This window comes from Mycteria americana, chromosome 9 (genome assembly GCF_035582795.1).
Source record: "Mycteria americana isolate JAX WOST 10 ecotype Jacksonville Zoo and Gardens chromosome 9, USCA_MyAme_1.0, whole genome shotgun sequence".
Taxonomy (NCBI): domain Eukaryota; kingdom Metazoa; phylum Chordata; class Aves; order Ciconiiformes; family Ciconiidae; genus Mycteria; species Mycteria americana.
This window is the reverse complement of record NC_134373.1, coordinates 19,859,763-19,879,873: the sequence shown is the minus strand read 5'-3', so window position 1 is coordinate 19,879,873 and position 20,111 is coordinate 19,859,763. Positions and strand designations below refer to the sequence as shown.

Below are 20,111 nucleotides of genomic sequence, written 5' to 3'. Positions count from 1 at the left end.
CACTCAATTAAGTTTTAAATGGATTTTTATTGTGGAATACATATGGAAAGCAATGAGATAAGAAGCAGTAATAGTATAACCACTATTCCGACCTGTGGCAGGGGAAATTACAGTAACCAGTTGTATTTAGATAGTGGCTGTAGTTATATATTGTTATGAAACGAAATGAACTACTCAATATAAAAGTTACTGGAAAAGGCAGTAGATTCTTCATGGTGTCACTTTAATTACAACTTTCTTACCTTTATTTTAACTAATGCTGCTCATTTTCTGTATCATCAAAACAGAATATTTAGAATAGGGCTTTTCTAGAGCTTCCCCTTCCTGAGAATGTGTTCTGGTGTGGGACATCTTTTAGTTTATTTTTAGATTAAAATCATCACATCTATATCACCATTATCATACCATCAGACTTCTCCTGACTTGGTAATAGAGAGATAATTTACATGAACATAAATGTAAACAAAGCACACCGGCATATCTGCTATCAATTCGTCAGTATTCTCGTCACACTCAGTATACTCCACTCTACCATGTTTAAAAATTAATTTATGAATCAAGGACAAGATACTTTCAAGACTTATCCTTTATTACTACATAATTTTTGTTACCAAAGTAGGCCTAAAGCATGTTGCCTTTGTTCTTTCTTATATGCATCTTGGACAACATGAGGCCATAACTCTTCCAAATTGAAATTTGGTTTTCTATGTAACAGTGATACTAAAGCTATGCTCTGCTGTTGAAAAATAAATAAATAAATACTCCAGGGAGCATGCAAACAGCTCTTTCACATTAACTAGGTTTTAGAAAACCATTCTGCCAGTGGGTTTTAGTTTAGCACACAATCACATGAAGGATGAATATACTCTGAATTCAGAACGCTGCCTTTTCTAGGCAGTAGCAAAGGCTTAACATATGATACAAGGCTTTTTAGGTTTCGCTTTAAGAGATAAACTAACTTTAAAATTAACATAGACAGTTTTGTCAACACATTCATATACTTTTTTTGTGCTCTCCACAGAGTTTCATGTTTTTGTTTTCATAGGGCTTAAAAGGAAATTGAACAAAAATGGAAAAAAATTACAGACTGAGCCTAATCACACTGTATCGTCTGTGAACTTTTATTGCTGTTGTGACAGAGATAAGAGTAGACACTTATTTATCTAAAGGACAAAAAGCTATTGTCAAAATTGTATGTGATCATGATCCCGGTCATGAAGACCATAGCAAATTTATGCTGCCTCCACTAATTCAGAATTGATCATTTTTTACCAATAATTTTTTCATCTATTTCAGAGATGACTGCATTCAAACCATATTTACACTTCAAAGCAACTGCTGCAGTTGGCATTGAGAGAAATCAATGAATAAAAAACTCTGGCTTTTAATTAGCTCTTCTTCAGAGGGTCTGCAGTTTAACTGAATTTAACTTTAGCACAGAATTTCAGTATAATTTGCCATGCTTTTGTCATAGGATATTTCAGAGAATTCCGAGTTTCCTTTTTACTTTTTTTGAGTAGTAAAAACCATTTAACATTATCAAACTGCTATAGGAATCCATATTTATTGCTTAAATGCCAAGCACAAGACTTCTAATCAAAATCTGTATTTTATGCATTCACACCAAATACAGAGGCTTCTGAAACATAAATGGAGGATTATTCTAAAATGTGACAGTTCTTAAACTATGTGAAGATTTAGTTAAGGTTCCTACTGTTCACAATCAAAGGTCTCAGCTGCAGATCATAAAGGAAGGTTTCATACACTGTATGTTTCTATAGATGACCATTTATACAAATATTCACAGTTAACATATTCAAATAGCTTTTCTTTGTTATTATAGATTCAAGAGAACACTTAAATCAATTCCTGCCTTCCTGATATAATGCAGATTTTTATCTGTTGGGAAACAAAAAAGTACCATATTTGTCATGGAAAAAATGCAGTGAGATATAGACATAATATAACCTAGACATAGATTTCCTTTTTTGCTGTCTCCATGTAACTGATAATTTCAAGATTACTATGGAAAGGAGTTTCACCCAAAAGCAAAAGATCAGTTGAACACGCTAAGTGATAGACTGATGTAAACCACAACCACAATTAATTTATGGGCACTCAGGCGATGAAAAGAGAGGGCACAAACTCTAGGAGCTGATAACAAATCTTTAGAAGGCTGCATTTGCATAGACATACCTAGAGTTTCTGTGTCGTCAAAGACCATAAGACCCTAGATACATATACATGTTGCTCCCTTACATTTTTACCATGATTTGCCTGAATTTTCCACAACACGCTAATCACTTTACAGTACTCTCTTCTCAGTAATTTCACTGGACAGATCACATATGGAGCCAGTCAGCTGTAAAACATTCAAAGTACTCCATAGCAGAGAAGGATGCCCAGCACTCTCCAGGCTTAGGTTTCACAGGCCAAGAGCGTAAGAACCTTTTTTAATCTTAGCATCCCACTTCTTCTAACTAAACCATTCACAAAATTACCTCTCCATTTGAGACACTAGCCTTATTTCTTAAGATAGTAATACCTTTCTTCATAAGATAGTAATAGATTCCTAGCAGGTCATTTGTTCTAAAAACGTATGATAAAAGTTGTAAGCATTTAAGCTTTCATAGCTTTTTAGCAATCCCCTCCCCAACCCTCATGGAATAAGACAGATTGCTTGGAGGAAAGAAGAAGAGGAGGAAAAAAGGAAAAAAAAAAAAAAGAGGTCTTTAGTTCATCCTGACTTTACTTGACCAAGAAAGTTGCAGGCAGTTTTGAAGTGAAATAACAGTATTACTTCAAAACATTTTGCACAAGAAACTTACCAGTCTCTGTTCTAGTAAAGTCAAACGCTTTTCAGGCTTCACAAAAAAAGCACTGAAAAGCACAAAAATCAACAGATGCTGCTGGTTAATGATAAAACAGGATTGTAAAAACAGGCAAACTTTTAGATGCTAGTGACCTGGGTTTTTTTTCTTGTATATATTACATATTTTATACATGCATATATACACAGTGGCACAAAGTCAGAACCACAACTGATATTTTCATCTTGTCTGAACTTTGAAAGTTAGGATTTTATCAGTTAAAAAACCCTGTAAATCAGTTTAGCCCAAAGAAGCATTTTGATTGCCTAATTTATCTTTGTAAAGGAGAAGTAAATCTTATAAGTTGGTCTCTGTAAGCCTCACAGCTGGAACATTCTAACACTACTTTGCAGTTTCCAGTGATCAAAGTAAGTTACTTTATATCTAAAACTAAGAATTTCATAATGGAAATAATGCAACACCAGGGGGTGCAGTTATCATGAAATAATTACACTCCTGGGAGATTACAGATAAGGCTGTACCCCAGGGGTGTGATTATCCCATGATAACCACATCCACTGAAATTGCCTTATTGCAAAAATAATCTCTATTCACTGGCGAGATATTATTCAATAGGCGCTTTTTTAATGGTAAGATTATTATTTTTTTTTTGTATGAATTACCAGCTAGAGTAGTAAAGCGGTCCCAGAAGCAAAATAACCAAGCCACCAAGCCTAAGTTAAGGTACCAATTGTAATTATTTTTGTTTGCTGGAGCGCTGCCGTGTATGTCAGGTCTTGAAAGACAGCAGCCTTTTCCCACAGAAGACAGTTCTGTGCCACAGGCATGCTTTTGCCCTGCAGTGGTTCCACCAGAGTAAACTGAAGTCCATGACTGGTCTTTGCATACAAGATATTCAACACTGAATCCAAAACAGCAATTGCCAATCAGTTTATGTACAAAGAGGAAGATTACAATGCAGTCTTCACATAAGATTTAAAGACAAGTATTCTTCTGCTGAAATAAGAGAATCAGAGCTTATAGAATTTACGGGAAAGAAAAAGTCTATATTAGTGGTTATTTTATGATGTGAAAAAAATGTATGTAGGCGATCAATAACTCTGCCCCGCCAGCGAGCAGGCTGGGGGTGCACAAGAAGCTGGGAGGGGGCACAGCTGGGACAGCTGAGCCCAAGTGACCAAAGGGCTATTCCATACCATATGACGTCATGCTCAGCAATAAAAGCGGGGATGGCGTGAGGGTGGGGTAGGCGTTTGCCTTCCCAAGTAACCCTTATGCGTGATGGAGCCCTGCTTTCCTGGAGGTGGCTGAACACCTGCCTGCCCATGGGAAGTAGTGAATTAATTCCTTGCTTTGCTTTGCTTGTGTGTGGGGCTTTTGCTTTACCTATTAAACTGTCTTTATCTCAACCCTCGAGTTTTCCTCACTTTCACCCTTCCAATTCTCTCCCCCATCCTGCTGTGGGGGAGTGAACGAGTGCTGTGTGGTGCTGAGTTGCCTACCTGGACTAAACCACCTTGTTTCCCTTCCAGGTTAATTAACTCTGTTCAGTAATGTTCCTGAGAGCAGTTACCCTTCTACACTAGAGCCTTTTAAAGACTTCAAAGTTATTATGATGGAATTCAGTCATGAGTCTAATTAGTATATAATAAACTTCTCCTGTGGTTCCTCAACTTGTATGTATGAGATGTTTCAGTCCTTCTTTACAGCAGAGCATCTGAAGTTTCTACCATTACTGTTCTGTGGACAGAAACACATTTGGGTAAATGCATGAAGACAGCAGTGAAGAAAACAGTGTCATCTATTTTCCTGTGTGTTAAGTGTGCTTCTCTAAAGCAAAAGAACAAGCTTCAGAACAAGGCCTGTTAAAAGTCTCCTAACAGGGAAGCCAGACCATTTCTTAAAAGCTACTTCTGTAGAAATTAGTGATGCCAATGTCCTTACAATATCAGATTCAGAACCATGAGGCCAAGGGTTCCCAAGCGCTGATTGCTTAGAGATTCATTACCAGCCAGGATGCTTTGCAGTACACAGACTAGCGTCTTCCAACACTGTGCTGATGCATGGTGTGCTCTAACAAGGAGGAGTATTTTCAAAGTTTGAAGAATCCTAACCTAAATTTAGGTAGTGTAACTACCATGCACTGACTAGAAAAAAATTATTCAGTTCCATTTGCAAGAAAAGGATGCGAGATCATCTTTTATTAGGACGAAAAGACTATAAACCAGAGGAAAGACAGTGCTACCAAGTAAATCACTTCAAAGCAATAGAGCTCTTTTCAAAGACTTTATAAAAAAATTCCGAAGATTTGCTCTTTTTAAAAATAAAAAAGTTCGAATGATTTATAGCCTAGATTTGGTCCTTCTAATACAATTAATTTCATAAACTAATTGGAGTCCTGGTATATTGACTATTGTACTAAAATTTTATTCTGGTTTCACCTCTATTTCTTGTTATATCTGTATTTCTCAGATGTACCCTTTCATTTATGAGACAATATTTATATTTCAATTTCCTGACACACAAGCTAGGAACAAGCTTTCAAAGATTACTTTCTACATATGAAATTACTTCCTGACATTTAGAAGTATTATTTGCTCTAATAATTTAGCCCAACATTTTTCAACTCTTTCTTGAGAGCTGGTTGCAAACATATTTTTACACATTTATCTATTAAAAAATCCAGTCAAATAAATTAAATACACATTCCAGACTTGCTGTATACTATAAGCAATCACTCCCTATCCTTGAAATCCCTATTCATTGTTCTCTTCAGAGGCACATATTTTCTATACATTCTAGAAACGAACAGACAGCTTCTGAAAATTGTTCCTTGGAGTTCAGACCTTAGAAGCCAAGTGGTTTTGTACTTTTTTGGTGCTGACAATCACAATAAATGAAAACTGTGGACTATTTACATGGTTTTTTACCAGTTTTCTAAGCATGAGGAGACACTTATTTGTGACACATGGCGGGAAGGGTGTGGGGGTGGGTGGGAAGCAATTCAAGGGCTTTTGGGTTTTTTTTTTTTTAAACGTAATCATCAGTTCATGAAACACAGAAAGGTTTCATAAAAAGCTGATACCATAAAAAGTTGCTGTCCCTTACAAAGCAGTATTTTCTGCAGTTCTAAACAATCTAGGTAAGACCAGTGTGGCAATGGACATTTTTGCAGTACTGTAAAATAATCAGAGAATAATTAGGAATTTAGTCTAGAGACACAAAAGCAGCTTAGGAGTGCATGCAATTACTGATAAAGAGAAGCAGGAAGAAGCAGAGCTTGAGGAGATGTGTTGTACAGAGGAACAGAAGAAGGTTCTTAGAGGTAGATACCGATTCAGCATTAGGGCTAGTAACAAAGCATTAAGTAATGAGAGGAAACAAGGAGCAATAAAGAGAAATGGTCAAGACAAGATTATATTGTTGAGGGGTGTTGACCAGAACATGGTAGAATTTGTCTTTTTAATGTTGTAGTGTCTTGTTAAGAAATGTAAAAACACTGTTTTACTCTCAGTGTAGGTTAATTTTACAGACCTAGCTGCAGATCTGCAGCACTGTAACAACTGGGTAGAACTCTCAGCCATCAAAGATAATTACTTACTCCCACCCCAGACAACACAGGACTAGTGTCAGGGTTTAGTTAAAACAAATTGGGGGGGTTGGGGGGGTGTTTTTGATTTTGTTTTTTTAATGTGTGATGTAAGCTTTAACACGCCATGTGGATGAATTACGAGTCTTAAGAGAATCAGTGAATTCAGTAACTTGTGTTCTCACTTAACTGTAGTGCTTCATTTACATACATGGAATTTCTAGAAGTTGTCAAAGGAGTGTAATTTAGCTTCTTATTAAATCAGATGAAATTTTAGAAAAGTTGATGAAAGGATTGTATTCCTGAGGTTAGAAAAAGCAGACAACCTTTTATCTGATGATCTAATTAATGATATTACCACTTCCTATAAGCCTCGTGTCTGCTATTAAATCAAGAACTTTAAATTGTTTTAAACTTTACCTACAGTGTTTTTACATATAGTTTCCCTGAAAGAAAGAGAAAGCAGCATATCATTACAGCTGACTATTAACATCCAAGAACAGTGTCTTACAAATTATATATACAAACCCTAATCTGTTGCCCACCCCTACACACTGAAATCCTTTCTCAGCCTATGAAAAAGTCTATGCTCAGCATAGCACACTGTCTTCTAAGTTCCAGAGTTGAAAATGAGAGGGCATTGGCGCAGTCTGAGAATATCTAAGTAGTTCTACAGCACTTTCCTTCATGCAAAATTCACTGTATGTGCTAAATCCCTCTCTTTTGGCTTAGAAAGGTGGTTTGGAAAGCTACCCAGAGAACATCTCTCTGACTAGGAAACACCCACAGTAGTCAAACATTGCCTACACCTAGATAGTTAGTTCAGCTAGGTTTGAAACAAGCAGTTAGCCTTATATTGACACTGCAAAGTGTCCGTATTATACTGTTATGAATAATGAGGAGTCCACTTGCAAGTTTGTGCAAGCATGTACAAATACTTTCCGCTTTCCCAGCCAAACACTCCTAAAATTTACCCACATCATTTGAACTGGGCGGGGGCGAGATCTGCAGCACAAAAGCATATCTGACATGCAGGAGCTGCACAATATAATTCCACCACCGCCGAACGCTCCAAGCACAATTTCTTCCAAGGTAAGAATGAGGCAAGAAAATGATTTAATGTTATAACCTACTGAATAGAAAGGCTGAGAATGTCAATTACAGGATGGCTAATACAATGGTGTAATCATCAGACAATGCCTAAAAGCAGAGGAGTGTAAGAGGCACTATTTCCTTTAACTTAAGTCTTCCAGGTCTCATCTGAAAGCAATGACATATCTAGGTGATCTAAATCTGAAAAGCAAGACTGTTGGTAGGCTAAATATGTGATAAAACCAAGAGCTACTACATAAAATAGATAACCTGAGGAAAGACAGAAGAAAACCAGATGTTATCAAGTGTGCAATTGTAATGGTATCCCTCCAAAATTGAACACAGAACACGGCACATGATCTTCAAGTGCAGTACAGCAAGTCTGAAGACTCACCCATGTTACCAGGTGTTTCTTTAATGTGCCACAATTTGAGAATCTTAAAAGTGTTACAAACTTGGGTCAACTTAGAGAAAACAAAGTATTGTAGGCAAAAAAATTATCCAATTTGAATGTTTATAGCCACTTCTTTAAACCTCATCTAACACTAAATGCTGTGTGACTTCAAGTAACAGGAAAGCTAACAGAGAAAAAAATTGTAGTTCAGGAAGCAACAAGAAGCCAGCTGAAAGGAAACCAGGCATTTGGAAATCTAGGTTTCAATTGCTTGTCCACTTATAGAAGCACAATTACATATATAAAAAAACCCAAACCTCTCCTTTTTTCCAAGTGATTAACAAAGATATACTGATATATTCCAGTTTTTCAAAGCAGTTTGCCTGAATCTGAACTGGGACAGTCTTTGACAATCCATTACATTAATTTTTTTTTGGTGACACAAATACTGTCATTCTTATATAAACAATCTCATTGCAGCTTCTGAATTTTTGCCACAGATAGAATCAAAACAACAGTCATTATGGAATCTTTTTAAAATGTGTTACTAATTAGAAAATTAGGTCCCTGTCATCTGAAATAATTAACTTGAAATTGTGGATCCTACCATTGGAATAAAACAGCATTTTCCCAATTTCATCAACTCTTTGAAATACAATAAACTTAAACCTTCTAAAATTGAACGTGATGAGTTCCCCCAAAATTTCTAACCAGCAACTTTAAAAGACATTCACTGCCTACCTGAACCGTCACTGGAGACGGAACTCGCATTAATTCCGGAAAGGCCAAATAAGGGACATTCTCGATCAGTGTTTACATGACCCCACTTGTGGCACTTAATACACCTCACGTTCCGCACCTAAAAGGAAAAAAATTTACATAATTTAAATAATATAGCTTAACATTTAAAGAAATGTCGATGTTATTAGGCATGAGAGAAGCTTTTAAACTCACTGAGAAACAGATGATAAAATTAAGAGAGTCCATGTGAATGTTCTGCAGTTAGATAGTATTTGAAATATACCCAAGACATCCACAGAGTGAAATTTATGCAACTTGCCTGGATACCAAATGGCTGATCTCTGATATTCATATCATCCTTAGCATATCTGTTACACAAATACAAAAGAAAACAAATACTCAATTAACTATATTCTTTTTAAACCAGCATATACAAAACTACCTTTTATTGTTAAGTGTGTATCCATTTCAGAGATATACTTCCGGTAAACATTAGTTTTAATGTGTTTTCAAATACAGATGTAAGATTCAAACAAAAACTAAGCTGATCAAGGAAACAGTTCCAAGTTTACAGGTTTTATTAATTAACTGCCAGGACAGGACAGGATTACCCAAGTGACCCGCTCAAAAATAAAAGGGGGGGGGGGAAGGAAAAAAAGGAAAAGGATATGAAAAGTAAATAATAATTAAAAAAAAATTATTTGGCTAAAATCCAGACATCTTACTTTTCTCGAGGGGCGACTTTTTGCCATTCAAATTTGTATTCAGTCTCTCCTTCTTGCTATAAAATAGAAAACATGGTAAGTTTGAAATTTTTCTTCTTAATACATTTTAAGTACATAGGAAGAAAATGTAAAGAAATGATGTAATGAAATACCTCTTTAGTTTCCTCTTTGAATTTTCAGAAATCATGGAAGGAAAAGAAATTCTATGTTAATTATACATGTAAAATGCAGCTGGTGTCTAAGCTGGAGACAAAACATTTTATGGTTTATACTAACACAATAGTGCAAATACTCAGAAAGTAACTTTATTTAAATAGGGCACACTTATAAATAATCAGCGTCTAGTATATGGTTACAAATCCTGTAAAACCAGAATCATCTTTTAAAACTATATTGATTTGATATACAAATACAAAAAACTTTAAATGTTTTTTGCAAGAGTAGCAACAATACTTAATTTTAAAATCTTAAAAAAAAAAATTTTTTTAGCAAAAATCACTAGTTTAAAATTGCACTTGCTCTGAGCTTAAGGGATTACTTTAAGAGCTTTTAAAGCTAAATAATTGCAACATTTGCTCTACAAGAATGAGCCCATCCAAGCATTTCCAAGGGTTTTCATGCAAATGGGAAAGATGCATTTTAAAAGGGAACATGTTTCTTTTAAAGGAAATATGTTTTCTTAGTTCTGCACTTACATTCAGATTTTGCTAAAACTACGTGACTGATATGAGCATCCACCAGGTACTTAGTAACTTCCATTTATGAATCTACTAAATACAGTCATAGTCAGACCCATCAGAGTTGGGTCAGCCAGTACGTTTGACTACAGATTCTCAGTATTTATTATTTGTAAAACTTCCACTAATTAACTTCTTGCTTTGGTATTTCCTGTGCTTGACATGCATCAAGCTGAATTATGGGCAGAACTTTTAAGCAAAAGTGACCTTGCTACTTCTAAAAAGGAGAGTAGGCCAAAATACAGGTTTGTGTTGTCTGAGTCTTTGCCTTGGTAAGGTCTAGTCCTCGTCACCCAATGGTTTTATAATTGGCTAAAGAAACACCTCTGGTCAAGGACAGAATTTCTGCTGTTGCCAGGAAAGATATTTTATCTGCTTTTCCCTTCACATGGAACTGTTCCTTAAAAAAAAAACCAACCCTCAACCATTCTCAGTTTGAAAGAAATTAAAATATTGAGATATCAAAATTATTACATACTATATATCCCTGCATATTCGCACAGGAAAAACTAAAAATCATACCTTCTAGCATTACCTCACTATGAACACATTATTTTAAAATAAAAGACACTATGTTTATTTCTTCAGAGGGCTTTTAGCTTTGCATTACTGTCTGCTCATGATCAGGAAACCAGAATACCTTTCTTTGCTCCAGGTGGGGCCTCATACATGAAATTAAGACCATTCTTCACACGCTCATCACCCATGAGCAATCTAAATAAAAAGGACAGAGTTTGGCGTTTTACACACAAAACATTCACTCTGGTATTACTTATTTAAAAAAAAAAAAAAGAAAAGAATAAATGTGCCACAGTAAATTGTGATAATAACTGGCATTTTTTTCATTTGTTAATTTGAGTACCAGGAGTTGAATATCAAAAAACCTGAGAGACCAGTCAATACTTGTGTGCTCCACTGTGTACCAAAACCCACACATTTCAGTCACAACTGAAACATAACTCTGTGTCCACAGAATTATGGAGGACGCATTTCTGTGACCCAAACATGTTGCTATAGAAGGTTACCTGCTGTTCTGTGCAACGTAACATATTTTGAAATTAATTACATGACACACACAAGCCATTTGAAAGAAATTATTGTGACCTCTGCCTAATCAGACATCAATTTATGAGTCACTATCCTCTCCTTCTGCTATGGTCAGTGGGAGACAGTATTTCAAATAACTCACAATGAGGTGTCCTTCGCTGCCATGAAAACAAGAGACAGCAAGAAGAAGTATGTGATCTTATGCCAATTCTCACCTATTATCATAGGATTCCTGTTCTTTAAGATACTGTTGCATTAATTCTTCTTGTTTCTTCTTATCATACGATATTTTCTGTTCCGCCATCCATACCTAGTTAAAACAAGCAAGTTTCTACTTTAAACAAATACAAAACCTACCACAAAACGCATTAATGTATAAATACTCAACTGGCTTAGTCTATTGAAAATATTTAATACGGGAAAATTACCATTCTAATCACATCACATAAATTATTTTCATCCAGCATTTCAACAAACGAACTTCACAGAAAACAGCATTTTTGATAGGCTACAACTCCAAACAACATTTAAGAACTGAAAAGACGTAGGAAAGTTTAGTAATGCAGAGTAGGCTCAGAAAACACCCTGGGTGCGCCACTGTCTTCCCCGTCGCGAGACTTCCTCACCTAGGTCTCACCAGACCCCACATCCCGGGTTCTCTCGGGAGCTCCTGGGATGGTACAGCTCTAGGAAAGAAAGACCTGGAAGCAGGTCAAGGCAGGTGCGAAATACTGGGAAAACACGGGCACACCGTGACAGACAGGCATCTTCCTGGACAGCGTATAGTATCCAATAGACACTATTTATCCAGAGAACCAGGTGTAGAAAAGCTGGAGCCAGGAAAAGGCGATAGTTATACATACCAGTGAGCAAGTAAACCTGAAGCTTCAAGTATTTAACTTTTTTCCCTGCCTCTTCCTACCCCCTTGCCACAACGCTGGTCCCACCACAGGAAGGCCGACGAGCCCTACCCATGCCGCTGCGATGCCGGGAGCCCGTCACCCGCCCGGGACGCCGCCGGGCCCCGTCCCAGCTCCCCCGGTGCGCGGCGGACGGGGCCTGACCGACCGACCGGCCGGCCGAGGGGCCATGGCGCCTCACCCCAGACCAGCCGCCCGGCAAGGGCCGCAACGGCTCCCGCCGCCGCCTCCCCCCGCCCCGGCCCCCCTCACCTTTTTGATGTTGGACTTGGAGGCGGGGTGAAAATCCTTCTTGCACATGAAGTTGGCGAACGACTTCCCCATGGCGGCGGCGGGGAGGGAGCCACCGGCTCCCGGCACGGGCCCTCAGCCGGCTGCCTCCCCCGGGCCTTCCGGGTCGGCGGGCGGGCCTTCCTGCGAGCTGCGTCGCCGCCGCCGCTCAGCCCCGCCCGGCCGCTGCCGCCGCCGCCGCCGCCGGGCCCCGAGGAGTGGCCGCCGCCCCCCGCGCCGCCAGCATGGGCCCCCGGCCGCCGCCCCGCTCCTGCGACACCTTCGTGGCGCTGCCGCCCGCCGCGGCGAGGGGTCGCGTCGTCTTCGGGAAGAACTCGGACCGGCCGGCGGACGAGGTGCAGGAGGTCGTGCACTTCCCGGCCGCCGCGCACCCGCCCGGCGCCGCGCTGGAGGTGAGGGCGCGGGGGCGGCCCCGCCGCGGGGCGCGACGAGTGCTTCGGGAGACGGCACAAAAACGCCCTTTCATCCTGTTTTCCGTCTATTTTTAGCCGCGATCGGGCCGTTTAATCAAGGGGAGATGCTCGCCAAAGCGATGGCGTGAAAGATAATTTGTTGCGTGCTCTGACTTCTTGCAGTGCACCTACATCAAGATTGAGCAAGTGGAAAAGACCCACGCCGTGGTCCTGAGCCGTCCCTCCTGGCTCTGGGGGGCAGAGATGGGGGCCAACGAACACGGCGTGTGCATCGGGAACGAAGCCGTGTGGGGGAGAGAGGAGGTCTGCGACGACGAAGCTCTCCTCGGCATGGACCTCGTCAGGTTTGCACAGGCTATTGTGGTAAATGGTACTGAATGCATAATTTAAAAATTACTTCAAAAATTTAAAAAATTAATTTAAAAATTAAACCAATTACATTTGGTTTGAGTTATATGGGGAAATACGTGCTTTCACTGTCAGAAGACACGTCTGTCTCTTCTGCTGTTCTAGCCATGGTTAAAAGTAAGTATTTCTTGGCACAGGTGTTAGATCTCTGTCAGGAGCTGGGAGCCCATGAGAGGCATCCGGTGCTAGAACAGAATCCGTCAAGGAAATCATCAAATGTTTTTCTCTCTACAAAGTTTATACTAAGCTGAAACAAGACTCTTAACTAGAGCACAGCTGGACTTCAGGAACTAGCGTTTGGGCCTTTTTCTAGGGTCTGTTCTCATTTCCCATCTCCCCCATCTTTTACATGCGTATTTTTAAGTTTCAATCTTAGCCATGCATCTCCACGTAAATAATGACAAGCTTCTTTTGGCTGCCTTACTGGGTGCCAGTGTAACTCTCATTAACCTACAGCAGTCAGTCAATTCTTCTTGGTACTGTTTCCGCCCAGTCCAATACCCACACGGGACTTGGTGGCATTTCCTAGGAGCCCTCTCCCTGTATTTCCATTTGGTTGTTTTTCCCCTTGTCAGGGACACACAGGACCGACTTCAAACAGGCCCTGTAAATGTCCTGCTCCTTTCTCTTACCAGATCATACAAGTATCAAGTACCTATAGAAATTATATTCCAATTCAATTTGAATACTCAGGCTGAATAGTCGTATGTAAAGTTTATAGTTCCAAAAATAACGTCTTCCTTTTGTTTTAGGCTTGGACTTGAGAGAGCGGACACAGCTGAAAAGGCTCTTACCGTCATAGTTGATTTGCTAGAGAAATATGGACAGGGAGGAAACTGTATGGAGAGCCACATGGTATTTACGTACCATAACAGTTTTCTGATAGCCGACAGAAAGGAAGCATGGGTGCTGGAGACATCAGGAAAATACTGGGCAGCAGAAAAAGTAGAAGGTATGGATAATGCCCTTCGCTTTAAACATTTCAAATGCAATGACAATTAGCAGTTCTCCACTTCTTATTTACCATTTCATTAAGGCATCGAACTAGCTTCCAGATATGTACATCTGCCTGTAAACAACAGGAGTTGCTTCCTAGGGTATCAGTGTGGAGAGGCTAGCAGTTTCAGAGGAGCTGAGTCACAGGGAGCCTTTTCAGAGTCAGAGATGACCACTTCTGCACTTGGAAAATAGAGGACAGCAAGAAGGTCATCATGAGAATGACAGCCATATGTGTGGTGTTAAGGATGGTGGCAATCGATGACAATTTCATTTGGTGACAGGGTAATACTGACAGGATTGGTGCAGTGGGCCCTGAAGTAGCTGATTCCTCCAGTGGACTTAGAAGGACAAGCCATGTCCTTGGAGGTCCAAGAGGAGGGAGTGTAAAGATGGCAATAATCAGGACAGAACCTGAAATATGATGTTGGCGATAGAAGTAAATGAGTCAGCACTGAGTGGCAGTGGAATTTCAATCAAAAGGATACATATAACCAGGGAGAGAGGGCCAAAAATAAACCACAGGACTCGTAGATCTCGTAGGAAACTCTTCAGTGCATAATTTGCTTTAGTAAACAAAATACCAAGAAAAAGCATTCGATGTATTAAAATAATTCTTTCCTCACCTTACAAACAGGAGGTGTACGGAATATTTCCAACCAGCTCTCTATCACAACCAAGATTGACAGAGAACACCCGGAATTGAGGGAATATGCCAAAAGCAAGGGCTGGTGGGATGGGGAGAAGGAATTTGATTTCGCTGCCACATATTCTTATGTAAATACGGCCAGAATGACCACATCCAGAGGCCGATATTGTGAAGGCTATAAACTTCTGAACAAACACAAAGGTATCATTTTTAATAATTTTTTTTTTTAAGATATGCAAAGCATTTAGTGAGCTGCATTAAGTCATAAGCGATTAGACATCTGATGTCGGCGATCATTCACGTGATTTGGTGAACCAGAACTTACTAGAAGTGAACCAGAACTTACTAGAATAACTTTTTGCCTAAAGGAGGAACGCTGAACTTGAAGTTTTCTATCCACTTTTGCCAATTTGTTGATGAGGAAAAATTAAAACAAGGGTCAAATATCAAACACACACACCTACAGTAACAACATCGAGAGGTCACATTATGACCATACCACTAAATACTCCGTAAGACCTAGCTCTAAACATTTTAATAGGCTATATATTATTACTGTACCTCTAAGAAAAAAAGAAGAGGCTAAAAGAGACTCCCAGTGGTTTGCAGCCACAAACAGAACCTTATGAATAACTTCAGTCTGGTACTATTCATATAGGCCTAAGACAACAGCACAGCATTCAGATACATATCTTGCATTTATTTTTTGAGATTGGTTTTTAAATCTTTGTAGTTTCACTATAACTGCTACTCTAACCTTGTGTAGTCTAGCAAAACACACTGAGAGCAGAATAAAATAATTTTCTGTACTCTAAGCAGGTGCTCCTAATCACTAACTTATTCGCTTATTTTTCAGACCTCTATAGAAAGAAGCTCTTAATTCTCTTTTAACTGCATCCACCTGGCAGGTTTTTGCTGCATCAGTATTCACTTGCTTATTTGAAGTAATTAATCTGAACCAAAATTACATTGCACCCGTGTTTTTTTATTTATTTGGCTGAGCTCTGCCAGACCAGGTTTAGCATTTAGTTAATGCGTCAGAATGAATTAGCTTCTGCTATCCTGCTCTAGTGATCATGCAAATCCTGCATTCACTTTGGGAATTGCAGGTTCTGAATACTGAAAGCATTTTCATAATACCTGTATTTACTTGTATTATAACAATGCTGAGATTCTATCAGTGTTTTCATTCTAAATCCCCATTTTCAGGCATTTACCTGAGCCATTTTAAAAATCACACTAGGTGTTCAGGTTATCAGCGTCATATGGTTTCAGTTTGTTTAGATTTATTTGAAATAGGTGCCCTAACTAGAAGCTATTTGGTTTAGAACATCAGTAAAATCACTGGTTTCTTAGTTTACCCTTCCCAGCTTTTGCACTCGGTGGCATTACAGTTTTTTTCCAGGCTGCCTACCATGTGAAGGCCATTTTTAGATAAACATTATTTATATTTCAGAAACAGGGAATGTATTTCAGGAATACAAAATAAAAAAAGTCTAGTGGAAAACATGCAATACCTTTTTTCCTGTTGGACAAGGTGCCACCTTGCAGTTGACAAACTGACTGTTGCATCTTTTAATTTCTTTGATTCATCTAGCTTGCTGATTTCTTGAATCCTCTGACTTTCCTAGGCAACTGTGGCAATACTTAAGAGTGTTTCCTTGCTGAAATGTAGCGCTGCATGCCTGTCTACAGGCAATTTGAATCGTGTATAAAAAAATAATATTGGAGACATCTGAATTAGCAGCAGAGCAATTATTTTGAGAGGAAACAGGAAGGCAGTTTAAGAGAATCTTTATGGAGCTAGAGCTTCACTGAGGGAAACACTAAAATATTAAATGGTAGATGATACCTTCAAGTAAAAAAAAAGTGAATGAACTAATGTTTTTCTGCCATGAGCATATGCTCAACTGGTACACCAAATTGGAAAAGAAAACTACTGCAAGTGCTGCCTGTTAGAATATTGGATTGCCTAGTGATACCATGACAGTATTTAAGCTTCAGTGTACACTTCATGAACAGCAATATCATTTGAACACTAGATGCAGAGGCATATGTGGAAAGGGTTTTGTTTCACCTAACTGAGAAGAAAGAATTATTTCATAGAGACATTTGGCACTATACCTCACATAGGTAGTTGATTAAGACTTCTTTACAAACGGATGTACTATTGTAGTTTAGACTTCTTTACAAATGGATGTACTATTGTAGTTTCTGTTGATTCTGAGTATAGAACATGTTGTTACTCCAGTGCATCCTTTCAGTTGTCAACTTGAAGCCTAAGTGCTTTGGAAGGTCAGATGATTAAAATAAATAAAATTTAAAAAAAAAAAAGAAGTGACAGTCTTGGCATTTCATTTTCAAAGTTACACACAAAATCCATGCACAGTTGTTATTATTTTTACATTTCCAAAGCAACCTAGTGGTATTAACTGTGTACAAATACCAGTAACTATTATAGTGATTTATCTTAACTTCCACACAGTGCTCAGAAAGTTCAGCCTTTAATCCAAGCTATTAATTTTTATCTGAATAGTTACTGTGTGAACAACCATTTGCTAGCCATATGTATTGTACCTTTCTGGGAAACAACGTGTGTCGTCGTCCTCCCCCTTTTCTAAGTCATAAATGTTATAGCTCATTATCACCTACTCTTTGAAATAAATACTTTGGGGAAAACAATAATATTTTTAAATGTATTACATATTAAGGTATGCTGTTAGGATGATTTCATTTTTTTTCCTGCCAACACAGACAAACTAAAATTGGCATTGCCTATTAAAGAAATAAAGCAGCCAGTTGTAGAGAACATGCTGTTTAGTTGGTATTATAAGTAGTGCTGCGTGTAAATAATTGTATTGTATCTTAAATAGGATCTATCACTTCTGAAATAATGATGGAAATTCTTCGTGACAAAGAAAGTGGCATTAATATGGAAGGTGGATTTATGACAACTGGAAGCATGGTGTCTGTATTGCCTCAGCGGCCTAATCTGCCATGTATTCATTTCTTTACTGGAACTCCAGATCCTGCGAGGTGATGTAGCAGCAAGTAATTAGGATAAGAAGTTGCAAATATCTAAATGAAAAGTGTTGCAATTTGGCTAATTATATTCTTTTTTTGCTTTGCCTTTTTTTTTTCTTTTTTTTCCTCCTGAAAAAGCACAATCAAAAAGTAGGAGGAACATAATGTACATTAATGCTATCTACCAACCTACTTAGTGAAACACTGCTATGACACTGACTTAAACATCAGTTAGGAGTGTTTTTGTTTTTTGTTTTGGGGTTTTTTTAAAGACTTCTTTCTTAACAGAAGGAATTAGAAAAATGGGGAAAAAATACAGTAATCACTGACTCAACAATTTTAACAAAACTGTATCAGTAAAGGATCTCTGTTCTCTTTTCTCTTTCTAGGTCTGTATTCAAGCCTTTCATTTTTGTGCCCAATATTACTCAGTTATTAAAAACTAGCTCCCCTACATTTGGTCATAATGATCCAGTTAAGAAGCAACCACGTTTTCAGAATAAGCCAGATCGAAGACATGAGCTCTATAAAAAACATGAAAGTGCTGCTGTAGTTATGGAAACTACCGAGGTATGTTGATTAAATTAGATTTCAGTGCAAGCAGGTGGTTTATATAAGCTCCTTGCTCACATTTTGTTAATGTGATACCATTTAATGCCCTTTGAGGGATTGTGAAGAACATTGTAGTGCACCAGAAGCCCATCGTCTTGGCATCTGGCAGGCATATGTTTCAAACACTAAAAATTGCAACTAGCACTTTGCTGTACCCCCAGGCAAGTATCTGTACTGCTCACCTTGAAAAGCAGGAGGCCACACGTACTCGTGCACTAGTCAGGTAACGGGGAAATGCTTGAGCAGCTACAGGCAAATATACAGCTCCTGATAAGAGTACTTAAAACTCTTCAGGACCCTGGTCTCAGGCGGTAAGGAGGGCATGCCTTTTATCATTGCTTGGTATGGACAGGAAAGGAGATCATGAAGATAGCCGGACACAAAAGTGAAGCAGGGAGGTAGTTGCTTACTTTTAACAGTAGCATCTCTCCTATTTACCAGTACATGTTCTAAAAAATAAGACATATGCCCACTTAAGTTTTGGTAGCATAAATACCTAGAGCAGCTTTAATTTTGTTTATTTTCAGTCCATCGGACAAGGATGCAGGGAGATGAAGTGAGTGCTAGATATTAGGAAAGATATCTAAGAAAACCTGTCACGGTGCTAACTTCTACCAACACTAACTGGTACCATAGAAGCTATTAAGAGGTTAAAATAAGGACAGCAGAACAGAATTTTGTTAGGGTGAACACTACATACTCTGTATAGTTTTTAGTGAAATACAGATGTTTCTTTTTGCAGGGCAAAGGTAAAAAGATGCTGAAGGAGATACAGGAGTTGGAGAAACAGAAGATAAGTGAAATGGAATCAATCCTGCGAAACAGATGTCTTGACATTAACCAAGTGGTTAACCTTTTTTCACAGTGTGTAGAAGAAGAACTCAAAATATATAGCTAAAACTACTATTTGAATGTGGTAAAATTCAGTTTTATGATTAACTTTTGTAATGAAGTGGCTATATAGATTACATCTTATTTTCAATATACCAGTTAGTATGGACAGTTTTAAAGATGCGGATTCATATTCAGGCCAAACAGCTTTTGGTTGTATGAAGCAATGCTGAAAAGGCTCTTAAAAGCTAGGCAGTGGCTTTGTCTGTATATGGCATAAAGCTGTCAGCAGAGATTGATTTCGTCAACAGATGCAATTAGAATGTAATAGCTTGACTAAATTGCAGAACAACCCCATCTCTGGATGAAGAACACGAACTCAGATTTGGAGAACTCGCTTCTAGTGTACACCCATGTAGCTTTTATAGTCAAGATAATCATAGCAGAATTTCACAGTGCCTGAATTAAAATGGCCATGCTGAAGGACTTTCTAAAATGTAGAAGCTATTACTTGCACTGAATAAAAAGGACAGTGATATGCAAGTCAAGTAAGATTGATATTCAGTTGTTTGATAAAACCATTCTAAGATACATTTCATATATGAACCTTCTACTCCTTCAGTGTAAAATGAGGCTAAGAGTTCAAGGTATATTAAAACAAAATCACAGTTACAATTTTACCATGATTTGTTGTGAAATCTGATTACATGGAATTCAACAATGCAAGCATCCTGCAAGTTACGACACAATTTTCACTTCCCTGTCTATTTTCCCTACCCTGATACCAAAAAATAAACTTATTTACATACAA

The 20,111-nt window shown here is 38.4% G+C and overlaps 2 protein-coding genes across 2 annotated transcripts in view; one reads left to right on the top strand and one right to left on the bottom strand.

Moving 5' to 3' along the window:
* CIRSR (corepressor of RBPJ and splicing regulator) overlaps positions 1-12,505 on the bottom strand; it is a 23,801-nt gene extending 11,296 nt beyond the window's left edge. Inside the window, exons 1-7 of the mRNA XM_075511831.1 lie at positions 12,329-12,505; positions 11,372-11,466; positions 10,750-10,823; positions 9,525-9,538; positions 9,373-9,428; positions 8,967-9,015; positions 8,648-8,765 (exon numbers count right to left, since the gene is read on the bottom strand). Coding sequence (XP_075367946.1) covers positions 8,648-8,765; positions 8,967-9,015; positions 9,373-9,428; positions 9,525-9,538; positions 10,750-10,823; positions 11,372-11,466; positions 12,329-12,400 — 478 coding nt within the window. The 5' untranslated portion in view covers positions 12,401-12,505. The remainder of the gene's footprint in view (positions 1-8,647; positions 8,766-8,966; positions 9,016-9,372; positions 9,429-9,524; positions 9,539-10,749; positions 10,824-11,371; positions 11,467-12,328) is intronic.
* On the top strand, positions 12,503-20,111 carry SCRN3 (secernin 3). Its single transcript, XM_075511833.1, has 7 exons — positions 12,503-12,759; positions 12,943-13,124; positions 13,941-14,140; positions 14,822-15,034; positions 17,707-17,869; positions 18,247-18,427; positions 19,212-20,111. Exons 1-7 carry the CDS (start codon positions 12,592-12,594, stop codon positions 19,365-19,367), a joined length of 1,263 nt encoding a protein of 420 aa, XP_075367948.1. The 5' UTR covers positions 12,503-12,591; the 3' UTR covers positions 19,368-20,111.